Source organism: Benincasa hispida, chromosome 9, assembly GCF_009727055.1.
Source record: "Benincasa hispida cultivar B227 chromosome 9, ASM972705v1, whole genome shotgun sequence".
NCBI lineage: Eukaryota > Viridiplantae > Streptophyta > Magnoliopsida > Cucurbitales > Cucurbitaceae > Benincasa > Benincasa hispida.
The window spans coordinates 24,633,447-24,646,807 of record NC_052357.1 but is presented as its reverse complement, the minus strand read 5'-3'; the positions used below and the strand labels follow the sequence as shown (position 1 = coordinate 24,646,807).

The following is a 13,361-nucleotide window of genomic DNA, read 5'->3' as shown; positions in this document are numbered from 1 at the left end:
AATCAAGTCCTTTTCATTTTTCATTTTTTTTAATTCCACATTTCAGTTCAATTTAGACTATTCTCCCCCTCCCCCAAAAATAATAATTATAATACTACTTCCTATGTTTTTTAAGTTTGTTTAATTTTAGATCATCTTTTAGTTTTTGTAATTTTAATATATCTTAAATTTATTTATTATATTTATGATCGATTTTATTTTAAAAAATTACTATAAAATTTTAAAATATGTTTACATATTATTATTATTATTATTTAATAATTTTGATAAAGATAATTTTTGAGAGATTAAATTTAAATTTATTAAAAGTGCATGAATTAAAATTTAATAATAAAAAATATGATAGATTAAAATTAAACAAATTTCAAAATATCAAGAGTAATAGCATTTAAAAAAAGGAGAAAAAAAAAGAGAGGAAAAATTTTAGACGGCGTTCTTTTACCAACTCCCTCAATATTCCCACGGAAGAAAATTAAACCAAACAATTATTTATTTTAATTTTATAAATAATTTTGTCACATTATTCATTAATCAAACTTATTAAAGACATATTATAAGAAAGGAAAAACTTACATTGATCCGTTTACTTTTTCTTGGTCGGGTTTTTTCCTTTGCTTTAAGCCCAGTATTCGTCGTCTCTTTGCCAGTTCCTTTTAGCAAAAGCTGCGATAGTACACCAACAGAGCAATAATAACAACACTCAACGAAAAAGCAAACCAGAATTTGAGGGTAATACAGAGAAGCAAGAAGGGGGAAAAAAAGGGCTTATAGAGAAACAGAGAGAGATCTGTGAGTATTAGCCATGGGGTGAAAGAGATGCAACAGCAGCTGAAGCTGATTTTTAGTCACAGCTGCTGATCCAAGACCCATATGCCAAATTTTGTTTGTTTTCTTGTTTGATTTCCCATCCGGTAATTTTTAGCTTCTTTGAAATTTATGTTTTTTTCTTTTTGTTTTGTCTCCTTTTCTTGTGTACCGCTTCTATGTGGTTTTCTTTTTGTTCTTCTTGATATGGGATTTTTCTTTTAGAATTAGCATTTGGATGGTTGAAGCTCTGTAACCCATCTCTGTTTTTGATCTTGATATTCTTGATCTGGGTGTTTGATACTCTGATGTTGTTTTTACAGATGATCCTGTTTGTGATTCTTCTTTTCTTCTGTTATTGATTGAGGGAAAAAAAAGCTCAAAAATATGTTGTACTCATCATCTTCAATCTTCTTATTTATCTGGGTTTTCTTTGTTGGTTTCTATCAGCTACTTTGTTCAAATTCAGTTCTTAAACTTCCATTTGCTTCCTCCTTTGTAGATTCTGGACCTTGGTTTTGTTGATCAGGTAATTCTTTCACACTGTCTCTCTTTTTAAATTGAGATTCAATTTTCAGTTCATTAGAAAATTTGTATCTAATTTTTGTTGTGTTGGTTACTGAAGTTGATTAGGTAGAAGAAGCCAAACGTCAAGTCAAAAGAATCTGGCACTTGGAGTTAGTTGAAAGTGTTTGTTCTGTTTGGCTGAAGTCATGACGACTACTTCGCGTACAAATTCTAGGCGCATGTATTCATGGTGGTGGGATAGTCACATTAGCCCAAAAAATTCTAAATGGCTTCAAGAAAATCTTACAGGTATTGATTTTCCAACTTTAAACTGATTAATCTTTTGAAGCTATTGATTTTTTCAATAGTCTTTGGATTGTGTAATTCTGATAGTGCCGAATTGTTTCCATGAATGAAAATGGCTGACTAACTGGTACTTGGCTTTCCTGCTTGAAAACAGATATGGATGCCAAAGTGAAACAAATGATCAAGCTTCTTGAAGAAGATGCAGATTCCTTTGCAAGGAGGGCTGAGATGTACTATAAGAAGCGGCCAGAACTTATGAAATTGGTTGAAGAATTCTACCGGGCCTACCGTGCATTGGCAGAAAGATATGATAATGCAACTGGGGTGCTTCGCCAAGCTCATCGTACCATGGCTGAAGCATTTCCTAACCAGGTATCATTTGATGATTCGCCTGCAGGTTCGGGTAATGAGTGTGATCCACGGACGCCTGAGATGCCACCACCAATACGTGCTCTTTTTGATCCAGATGAGTTGCAAAAGGATGGATTGGGGCTTTCACCCCAATCCGGTGCCGGCAGAAGAAATGGAGCATTTACAGAAGAATCGAACTTAGTTACAGGTCGTAGGGGTTTGAAGCAGTTTAATGATATTTTTGGCTCTGGGGAAGGAAGAGCAAAGGCATGCCTCAATTTCCATGAAGTGGACGAGAATGAGCGGAATGGGGGGAACAATCCCAAGGTTTCGGCTACTGAGGCAGAGATTTTAGCCTTAAAGGAGGCTCTGGCTAAATTAGAAGCTGAAAAGGAAGCTGGTCTACTTCAATATCAGCAGAGTCTTGATAAGCTGTCTAATCTCCAGTCAGAAGTCTCTCGTGCACAAGAGGATTCTGAAAGACTTAATGATCGAGCCTCTAAAGCTGAAACCGAAGCTCAGAAATTGAGGGAAGCCCTCAGCAAACTAGAGAGTGAGCAGGAAGATAGTTTGCTAAAGTATCAACAGTGCCTGGACAGAATATCCCTTCTGGAGAGTGATATCTTTGACATTCAAAAAGGTGCTGAAGAACTCAGTAAAAGAGCAAGTAAAGCTGAGAATGAAGCTGAAAATCTGAAGCAAGGACTTGCTGAAGTAGGAGCTGAAAAGGAAGCTGTACTTGTTCAATATCGAGAGAGTTCAGAAATGATAGTGAAACTAGAGGAGAAGCTTCTTCATGCAGAGGAAAGTTCCAGAAGATACAATGAACTAGCTGACAAAGCTGAAAGTGAGTTAATTATCCTTAAGCAAACAGTAGAAAAATTAACTGAAGAAAAGGAAGCTGCTGCTATCCAGTACCTGCAGTGCTTGGAGAAGATTTCTAGTCTTGAATATAGACTTTCTTGTGCTGAAGAGGAGTCCGAAAGGCTGCATCGTGAAATCGATGATGGAGTTTTAAAGTTAAGAAGTGCTGAAGAGAAGTGTCTTTTATTGGAGACATCAAATCTGGCTCTGCAGTCTGAGTTGGAGTCTTTGGTACTGAAAATGGGGTCCCAAAATCAAGAACTCACCGAGAATCAAAAAGAACTGGGAAGACTTTGGAATTGCATACAGGATGAGCATTTACGCTTTGTTGAGGCCGAGACTGCTTTCCAAACTCTACAGGATTTGCATTCTCAGACCGAAGAAGAATTGCGATCTCTTGCTGCTGAGCTTCAGAATAGGACACAGATTTTAAAGAACCTGGAAATTCAAAATCAGACTTTGATTGCTGAAGTTCAGGAGGTTAAGAATGAAAACAGGAAGCTTGATGAACTCAATATGTCTTCAGCTCTGTCAATAAAAAATTTGCAAGATGAGCTATCAAGTTTGAGGGAGAAGATAAGTAAACTTGAAGCAGAGGTTGAATATCGGACGAATGAAAGAAATGCCCTTCAGCAAGAGATCTACTGTCTGAAAGAAGAGATTAATGACTTGAATAAGAAAAATGCAGCCATAATGGAGCAGGTGGAATCTACTGGTTATGGTCTAGACTGCTTTGGAACATCAGTTAAGGAACTCCGAGATGAATATTCAAGGATAAAGGAGACCTGTGAGACAGAGAAAAGTGAGAAAGCAGCTCTCTTGGAGAAGTTGATTATTCTTGAGAAACTTGTTGAGAAAAATGCCTTTTTAGAAAATTCCATTTCTGATATGAGTGTTGACTTGGAAGAGACCAAGGAGAGAGTAAAGATGTTAGAAGAGTCGTGTCAATCTCTGTTGGGAGAGAAATCAACTCTTTCTTCTGAGAAGGTAGCCCTGACTTCTCAACTACTAATTACAACTAAAAATCTGGAGGAACTCTCAGAAAAAAATATGCTTCTAGAGAACTCCCTCTCTGATGCAATTGCTGAACTTGAAGCTTTAAAGGTGAAATCAAAGGAGCTAGAAGGTTCCTGCCAATTGCTTGGTCAACAGAAGTCTGACCTCATAACAGAGAGAGAAAGCTTACTCTGTCACTTGGATACCACCCAGAACACTCTTGAAGATCTGGATAAAAGATACCGTGAGTCAGTAGAGAAACATTTGGTGGTCGCCAACGAAAGAGAATCTGCATTTTGTGAAATAGAAAAGCTGAAGGCTTATTTGGATGCTGAAAAACAAGCTCATTCTACTTTTACTGAAATCAGTAAGAAACGGCTAGCTGGAATGGAGTTGCAAATGCATCTATTACAAGAAGAATGTGATCACTGGAAGAAGGAATATGAGGAAGAAACAGACGAAGCTATAAATTCCCAGTTTGTGATCTTCATCTTACAGCATTGTATGCAAGATATGAAGGATAATAATCTCTCTTTACTTCTAGAGTCTCAAAAACTTTTTGAAGCATCCGAGAGGTCGAAAGAAGCAATCTCTGAATTAGAGCTAAAAAATATTAAAAGGGAGGGGGAGGTTAAATCCTTCATCGAGAAAAATAAGTTTCTGAGGACAGGGCTTCAACAGGTATTGAGAACTCTCGACATCCATGCATACCCTGGGTTCGATCATGAAACTAAGCAGGATCAAACACTTCTGAACCATATTTTTGTCAAAATTCAGGAGAAACAGATTTCTTCAAATGAAATTTATGATGGATATTACCAGTTATTGATTGAGAAATCTATTACTGAAAAATTCCTTCTGCAACTGAAAAATGAATCTGAAAGCATTTTGATTGAAAGAGATGCACTTGATAAGGAGCACAGAATCCAATCTGAAGAGATCTCAATTCTCCAGAGCAGGATTCTGCAGTTGAATGAAGAGCTGAGGTTAAAAATAATTGAGGGCAACCATAAAGAACAGGCACTCAAGATGGAAGTGGAAAATGTCCGTAGGAATTTGCATAATGTGGAGGAATCCTTCCAGGTTTTACAAGTAGAGAATTCCAAGGCTCTTGATGAGAAAACATCTTTGACAAAAAAAGTCTTAGGCTTGGAAAAACAGACGTGTCAATTGGAAGAAGAGAACAGTGAAATGTTCAATGAAACAATATTTCAAAGTCAACTTTTCCTTATTTGTAAAGATATTATCTCTGAAATTCTTGAAGAAATGAGAAAGCTTACTGAGTGTAGGGATAAACTTCAGTTTACAAATAACGACCTTGAAGAGAGAGTGAAAGAAATGGAGAGAAAGTTGGGACATGAACAAACGATGAACTTAGAACTTACAATGTTCTTGGAGAGGTCACGTAGTGAAGCTGAAAATTATTTGACAGAGAAGAACACACTTGATCAGGAGCATAGAAACCAATCTGAACGGTATTTGACCCTCCAGGCTGAGATGGAGAAACTTTTAGAGCTGAATGAGGAATTGAGGTTGAAAATAGTGGAGGGCAACCATAAAGAAGAAGCACTGATGACTGAAATGGAGCATGTATGTAAGAAGCTGCAGAATTTGGAGGGGGATTACCAGTTTCTACGTGATGAGAGTTGCAAGGCAAACGAAGAGAAATTATCTTTGTCGAAGGAAATCTTAGAATTGAGAAAAGAGAGAGAAGAATTAGAAGAAGTAAACATTAATATGTTTACTGAAAGACTATTTCAACGTGAACTCTCCTTTATTTACAAGGATGCTGTCTCAGAAAATCTTGCAGAACTGAGAAAGCTTACCGAGTCTTTGGATGAACTCCACTGCAGAAATAATGACCTTGAAGAGAGATTGGAAGTAACGTTGGGAAACTTGGGAGCTGAACAAACAAAAAACTTAGAACTCATGAATTCCTTGGAAAAGTCACAGAGTGAGGCTGAAAATTATTTGATGGAAAGGAACACACTTGACCAGGAGCTCAGCAATCAATCTGAACTCAATTCAGCACTACATTGTAAGATGGAGAAACTTCTGGAGTTGAATGAAGATATGAGCTTGAAATTAATAGAGAGCAACCACAAGGAAGAATTACTAATGGCTGAAAAGGAGAATGTATGCGAGAAGCTGCAAAATTTGGAAGTGGCTTATCAGATATTACATGTGGAGCATTGCAAGGCACTTGAGGAGGAAAAATCCTTGGCCAATGAAATCTTAGGCTTGAGGAAAGATAAACATGAATTAGAAGACACAAACATCGATATGATTGGTGAAACAATATTTCAAAGCCAACTTTCCTTCATTTATAAGGATATAGTGTCTGAAAATCTTCAAGAACTGAGAAATCTCGTTGAGTGTATGGATAATCTCCAATCCACAAATGAAAACCTTGAAGAGAGAGTAAAATTAATGGAAGGAAAATTGGGAGATGAACAAACAAAGAGCTTTGAGCTCATTGATTCTTTGGAAAGGTCAAAATTTGAGATTCTGGAAGTAGAAACAATGATAAGCTTGAAGGAAAATGAAAAGTTGGAGCTCCACCAAATGGTGGAACAGCTATCATCAAAGTGTAATGAATTGGAGAGAATAAATGAAGAACAAAAGAAGCAGATGGAAAAAATCTCTTCAGATAAAGATTGCCTGGCAAAGGAAACTGAAATTCTTCACGAAGAGAATAGAAAAATGAACTTGAAGCTTGAGGAGATGCAAAATGAAGCTGAGAAGAATATAGTCAGAGAGGAAAGTTTGACATCTGAACTTCAGATGAAGAACAATGAAGTTCAATCATGGGAAACTCAGGCTGCCACTTTCTTTGGTGAGCTGCAGATTTCTGCTATTTATCAATCAATTTTTGAAGGCAAGATTCATGAGCTAGCAGAAGCATATGAGAATCTTCAAGACAGAAATACTTCAAAAGATATGGAGATTGAATTGCTGAAGGACAAAATTAGTAGTTCTGAAGGAGAAAATGGAAGAATGAAAACTCAGTTAGCTGCATATGTTCCAGCTATTCAAACCTTGAAGGATTCTATAAGTTCTCTTGAAAAGCATGCTATTTCTCCAACAGAAATGCAAAAAGTTGACGAACAAGAAGTGAAGGTAACAACAATAACCCCTTTTTTGAATATCAATTTTTATTCTCACTTATATAGTTTTTGTTGTGTTCATATCCATGTAGTTCAGAACTTTTTAAGTTTAAAGAAATTACTAAAGTTTTCCTACACTTTTAGTTAGGCAAATTAGTTAGGCAAAGGAATTTTGGTCAAACAGGCTAACAATTTTTTGTTTCACAGTTCATTTTATTATTATTATTATTTTCAATTACAAGGTTCAATTGAATATTTGAATTAACGAATGCATGATATTGATATTAAATATTCTGAGCCAAGATTATTTGACTCCCCTGTCATAAATATTTAGCCAACCCTCATCAATGTTTTGTCCATGACAACAAAATTATGCCCCTTTAAAAAACCAAAATTATGCACTCTCTTTTGAATTTGAGCAATGTTTAATTTTCATTCTTTGTAACTTGTAAGATTACTATGATTTGAAGATATCTCAGAAAAAATACTCTAATGGAATATATCAACATATTGATCGGCTTCTTTTGGATGTTGACGTGGTTACTCTATCTGGGTTCTCTTTTCAATGCATTGGAATACTCAGATGGCAGTACCCAAGTGCCAAAAAGTCGTAGCATTGGGGCCGGATTGTCTGAGTTTTGGTTGCATAATCTCATGGCCTAACCTTCCTTTCTGCAGGAATGTGGTTCTTTAAGTTCCCAGCATCCTGAAGGCTTCCAGCAGCCACATGATGATCAAGTTCAGAATGATGGTTCGGTTGAGCTGCAAGATTTGAACAGGAGAATTCAAGCAATTGAAGTAGCATTTGAAGAATTTGAAAGCCAGACTACACTAGAAAAGTTTAATGCCAATGCAAAGCTAGAGAAAGTGATGAAGGAGATTGAAGAGGTAAAATCTAGCCGAGAACGTAGTCGTGTGACCAAGGACAAATCAACACTTCATGGACAGGATCGTCGGTCACATTCGAAGTCTGAAATTTCTGAAGCAGGAAACGAAGTTCTGACAAAAGACATCCTACTCGATCGGATTTCTGACCATTCATCGTATGGAAACAGTCGAAGAGAAACTGCAGTGGCTGGTGATCGGATGCTTCAGCTATGGGAATCAACTGATCAAGATGGCAGCTACAATCGGGCGGTTGGCAAGGCTCCTATGATAGCAAGCTCATCTACCGATTACCACCGGGTTGGATCGACGAGGAGACGAAGTAGCAAGCACCCTTCAAATGAATCATTGGTCGAGAAGGAACTTCGTGTGGATAAACTAGAGATCTCCAAGAGACTTTCTGAAATCCCCCAAGAAGGAAACAAGAGAAGGATTCTGGAGAGACTAGATTCTGATGCTAAAAAATTGGCAAATCTTCAGATAACTGTACAAGATTTGAAGAAGAAAATGGATGTTACAGAGAAGAGCAAGATAGAAAAAGGTGCTGAATATGATACAGTGAAGGAACAAGTAGAAGAAGCTGAAGAAGCCATCACCAAATTGTCTGAGATGAACATTAAACTCACAAAGAATGTGCAAGATAGTTTTATGGCTGCTGATGGAGGCTCATCCACACTGGAGCCAGAGGAAAATGACAGTGTCCAAAGTAGGCGAATTTCAGAACAAGCACGGAGAGGATCAGAGAAGATTGCGCGGTTGCAGTTGGAGTTGAAGAAACTACAGTTTCTAATAATGAAACTAGATGGTGAAAGGGAGGCCAAAGGCAAAAGCAAAGTATCCGAGCGGAGTCCGAGAGTTCTACTAAGGGACTATCTTTACGGCGGGACGAGAACTAAGCAGAAGCAAAAGAAGAAGGCACCTTTTTGTGCTTGTATGAGACCTCCAACAAGGGGTGATTGAGGCATTGATTTTAATCTGAGAAATAATGATTTTAGTTTAATGAAAAGGATATTAATTGGTTCATCATTTATCAAATTTTCTTTGTAGAGAGGTTCTTCTGGAACTGTATGTTGTTAGCTTTGTTTGTATAGAGAGGTTTTTATGTTACATTAGCTTTGAGATTATGCTGTACATGAAAGGCTCCATCTAATCAGAGAAAGCTGCTCTTTTTAGAGGCTCTTCATTGTCCATATAATATTGGTTCTAACTCTTCAATAAATGAGTATTCGGTTGGGGCCATATTTAGGAAAAATAATAGACCATGATTGGTATAATTCTTTAAGTTATATGATTCTTTACCGATTTAAATCTCCATAACCCACATTTGATTTATTAAATTAATAATTAATTTTCTAAAAGCTTATAAATGATTTTAATCAGTACATATTTGAAAATATAATAAAGTATCGGTAACTAGTAACTAAAATTTAGGCATATTATATACTTCAACCCAATATATGAGCGTTTGAATATCTTTAGACCTTGATCTTCGTAAAATAGTTCTAAAATTCTAGTTTTTTAGTGCAACAAATATGAAGGTAGGAATTTAAATTTCCAATTTCATGGAGATGAATAAATGTCTTACTGTATAAATTTTACTAAAAAAAGAGTTGAGCTTATTTTGACTCAGGCCTATAGTTTTCACAAATAATTTTATTCTAAACAATAGTTGATTTTTTTTTTACTTGGCATAAAGTAGGTAGAGGATTATGACCCCGCTTGATGTCGGTTGAGTTATACTCATTTTGGTTAAACAATAATAGATTTGATATTTATATTTTACATTTTTAATCCAAATCCTCCTTCCCTCAGTTCATAAGTGAAAAGACAATGAAATAATTACCCTTCAAATTATGAAAAGTTATACCCTTCATCCATGAGATATAGGTTTAGATTCTAATTCGTCTTTAGATTTCAAAAATCACGTTTTAATTTGTCAATTTTACAAAATAGAACTAAATAATCCTTCATCACTTTTTCTTCAAGGGCTAAAACAAAATTTGTGCTAGAAATTGAATGAATGAAAGCTTCAAAAATGAAAATTTGGAGGTTAGTTGTGGATGACTAATTGAACTCGAACATTATTTTCAAGTAAACCAAGTTTTGTCTGTTGGGCTTTCCAGATGCAACTTCTATGAAACCATGAAAGGATTACAAGAACCAAAGAGAAACTCGATAAAAAAAGCTTTCAAGGTGCTAATAACAGACTTCAATTAGTCTTATTTTCCCAACTATTCTATACTCAACTCCATTTCTGTTATCAAAATGGGAGAGTTATAATCCACAAGCAGAAAGTGCTCCAATGTGTCTCAATATGTTGTTAAGGAATCAACTCCTCTTAAACAACGTGGATACTCCGTTCGTCCTATATCGTGACATCTGTAACTTCATCTCGTCTCTTACATAAATGCAGCAAATAGGAGTTGTGAAGAATATATACTCACATAACCTAACAATGAGATGTTTGGCTGTTTGGCTAAAACACCCCTCTTCACAATGGGGGAAATTTCAAACAAAATGTACATTACTTCATCAGTGTAGATACAAATCTAAGTCTTACCAGATAGTTGGCAAGCTTTGGGTGATCGATGTCCTTACGAAGAACAGATTCTCTCTTTATTTTGATACAAGTGTTTTGCTAAGTTTTCCCTTAGAGTGTTCCCCAATGGATCTAACTGTTTACAACAATGCTCCTGATATCCCACGTCATGATGACCAGATAAAGCAACATCTGGTCGTAACTCATCTCCATTGTCAATTATAATGTTTTGAAGTAAACAGCATACCAGTATAATGCTTGGCAATTTCCGCTTATCGGGTCTCCACATTACCTTGTTGAGGATTCTCCAGCTGCCCTTCAACTGAGAGAACGCCCTCACAGCAAGCGATTTCGCAACTCCGTGCACTGCATTGAAGTTGAACTTCAACGGCGATAGGTTGTCACTTTCGTAAGGAGTAATCAACCAAGGAAGAAGAGGATAACCAACTCCACCAACTAAGTATTCTCTGATTTCTGACCCTCCAGAAAACTTCCTTATATTCCCATTCAAACGTTCACCGGCATCGCATAGTTTGAAAATTTTTGAGCACTTCAATAACCTACTAGTCGTCATGGCCCCGGGCCAACCGGTTACAATGTCAAGAAATCTCATTTGGTGATCAACAATTCCCTGCAAGAACATACTGTAATTATTGTTGGTATCACACCAATCATCTGATGTTTGTACTGCTGGAAGTGTCATAATGATGTGTGTTGCATCTATGGCCCCACAACAATTAGGCAGCCCAAAACAAGCTTCAAATTGTGACTTGATTTCCTCCAATCTTGAGGAACTCGGCCACCAAAGATGATGCTTCGCACGTTGCTCCAAAGCTTCGACAAATCTCCAAGTAACCTGAGAGACTGTGGACTGGCCAACTCCAAAGGCAGCTCCCACAGAAACTTGTGACTCACCAGATGCCAATCTTCGCATAGCAATTGCAACTTGCTTTTCCACACTAAGAAGTCTCCCTTCAATATTGATAAGCCCAGACGGCGGCCTTGAAATGAGATCTTCTCGTACGAGGGAACAAATGTAGTCGAAAGTTTTCTTCGAAGTTCGAAAGAAATACTTGAATCCCTCTGCTTCATCATTAGATCCAAAAGAACCTGCAAATATTTAGAAAGCCTCCTGAGATATTTGAAAATACCTCAGTTATCAAAGTTAAACTGAATGTATAATGAGCAACAGTTCATAATGTACCAGTCCAAAATTCCCAACTCTTCAACCATATGTGCCTAACCCGAATCATTCTTCTTAAATCAACGATTAACCCAAAAACGTAAGTTGATGGATGAAGGTAAATTCAATCTTATACCATCTAACAATTCTCAACATCTAATGACAGATATCCTCTTTAAATTCTAAGAAATAATCTAAATGTCTCAAATCTCCAACGTTTTAAACTTTCTACCCTTACAATATCTATCTCACTTGGATTGCCAACTTCTACAACTACTAAAAAAGAAAAGGCACAAAATATTCACCCTTTCAAAATTATCCAGCCAAAAGGAATGTGAAGTTACTTTTAATTCAGCTCAGGCAATAAAACCCATATAGCAAATTGAAAATCAAAACAAAAATCAAGTAGAAGCATTATGATTGGCGAGTTGGAGAAGGGGTTAAACCTGAGACGAAACAGTTTCTGTGCCAGAAAACTTCCCACCAATCAGGCTCTGAAGCTCTGGGTTCCATGGGAACAACGCCCAAGTTTTTACGTTTGTTCAGTTTCTTGGAATCCTTCTTGCGCTTCTTCGATTTCTTTGTAGGCGCCATTTCTGATTGAACAAGGAATCAATCGTCCAACGGCCGATGTTCGTTTGAGGGGAGAGATCGCCACTAATGTGAAAGAACAAAGAAGAAGAAGATTAAGGTGACTGCGATTGCCCTGACAAAATGAAAATATTTGGAAATTGAGAAAGCGAAGGAATGTGGAGAATGAAGCTTGACCTCGCACTAACCTTCTGCTCTCACTAGTATCAATTTTAGGAAAATTACGAGAAATAACACGTTTAAACTACCTCGTAAATTTAGCATATTTTTCAAAAACTCGTAAATATAATCTTTTTGTCCATCTCGAACGAGATCGTTTATGAGATTTTAGTTAAAAAAAGTCATTTTTTTTTCAATTTATCGATTGTTTGGGACTTTCTCGATACATTTCACTAGATTATATACCGAGATTATATGCCTATTGATGTAATATCGGAAAAAATAACACTGAGATTCTATATATTTAAACTTTCTTGGTGAAATCCTAGGTATAATTAACACAAAAAAAAAAAATCATATATTTGAGTTTTCTCGGTGGAATCTCGAGTAGGATTAACATCGAGGTTCTATGTATATCCTAAATCTTATCCAATTCTTCGCAAAATTTGATCTTTCCCAAAATTTAAAAATGTTGAATCAATTTGAAAAATCTATTTTGATAATTGGAAGACCTATTTTGAAATTTTGGAAATTCATATAATTGTGAAAACATAAATTATGCTAAAGAATTTGAAAAATTACCTAATAACTTGATATAATATTTAGTAAACATAATCGTATTTAGAGAAAATTTGAAAATAATATAAGATTTAATATAAGCTTTGGAAAGATTACATAAAAAAAATTAACAATCTCAGTGTATAATCAGGCGAGATGTACCGAGAAGGCTCAAAACATCGATAAGTTAGAAAAAGTTGATTTTTTAACTAATTCTTGGTGGCCGATCTCGCCCGAGATTAATCGAGAAAAATTATTTTTATGAGTTTTTAAAAAGTGTGCAAGTTTTATAAGGTGAACGTCTAAATGTGCTATTTCTGACAATTTCCCATCATTTTATATAATTTTTTTTCAATTAGAAGTTAACATAGGTTAGATGTTATGTTATGCTTAACTTCATTGAAAAAAAAATCTTATAAGGATCCTACTTAGGTTTTTTTTTTCTTTTGTTTGTACGAATGAACTTCCCGTGTGCCTTTATGTTTTATGACCCATCCCCCACAATCTTATA

The 13,361-nt window shown here is 36.0% G+C and overlaps 2 protein-coding genes across 3 annotated transcripts; one reads left to right on the top strand and one right to left on the bottom strand.

Moving 5' to 3' along the window:
• Positions 1–576: 576 nt before the first annotated feature.
• On the top strand, positions 577–9,072 carry LOC120087103 (protein NETWORKED 1D). 2 transcript variants are annotated; one of them, XM_039043984.1, is made up of 5 exons: positions 577–911; positions 1,307–1,333; positions 1,430–1,620; positions 1,772–6,948; positions 7,614–9,072. In XM_039043984.1, the coding sequence occupies exons 3-5, from the start codon at positions 1,518–1,520 to the stop codon at positions 8,778–8,780; spliced, it is 6,447 nt and encodes a 2,148-aa protein (XP_038899912.1). In that variant the 5' UTR covers positions 577–911; positions 1,307–1,333; positions 1,430–1,517; the 3' UTR covers positions 8,781–9,072. The 2 variants fall into 2 exon arrangements, with proteins under 2 accessions (XP_038899912.1, XP_038899911.1); XM_039043983.1 differs by having other exon boundaries at positions 1,255–1,333.
• Positions 9,073–10,260: 1,188 nt separating this feature from the next.
• LOC120084468 (protein ANTAGONIST OF LIKE HETEROCHROMATIN PROTEIN 1) lies at positions 10,261–12,343 on the bottom strand. Its single transcript, XM_039040253.1, has 2 exons — positions 11,989–12,343; positions 10,261–11,469 (listed from the first exon to the last, which is right to left on the bottom strand). The coding sequence occupies exons 1-2, from the start codon at positions 12,134–12,136 to the stop codon at positions 10,415–10,417; spliced, it is 1,203 nt and encodes a 400-aa protein (XP_038896181.1). The 5' UTR covers positions 12,137–12,343; the 3' UTR covers positions 10,261–10,414.
• Positions 12,344–13,361: the final 1,018 nt, after the last annotated feature.

Excerpts from the sequence above, each read along its gene's own strand:
- LOC120084468 (XM_039040253.1), bottom strand. The coding sequence starts at position 12,136 with ATGGCGCCTACAAAGAAATCGAAGAAGCGCAAGAAGGATTCCAAGAAA. Across the intron at positions 11,470-11,988 it reads CAGAAACTGTTTCGTCTCAG|GTTCTTTTGGATCTAATGAT; the intron begins GTTTAACCCCTT and ends AAATATTTGCAG.
- LOC120087103 (XM_039043984.1), top strand. The coding sequence starts at position 1,518 with ATGACGACTACTTCGCGTACAAATTCTAGGCGCATGTATTCATGGTGG. Across the intron at positions 1,621-1,771 it reads GCTTCAAGAAAATCTTACAG|ATATGGATGCCAAAGTGAAA; the intron begins GTATTGATTTTC and ends GCTTGAAAACAG. Across the intron at positions 6,949-7,613 it reads TTGACGAACAAGAAGTGAAG|GAATGTGGTTCTTTAAGTTC; the intron begins GTAACAACAATA and ends TCCTTTCTGCAG.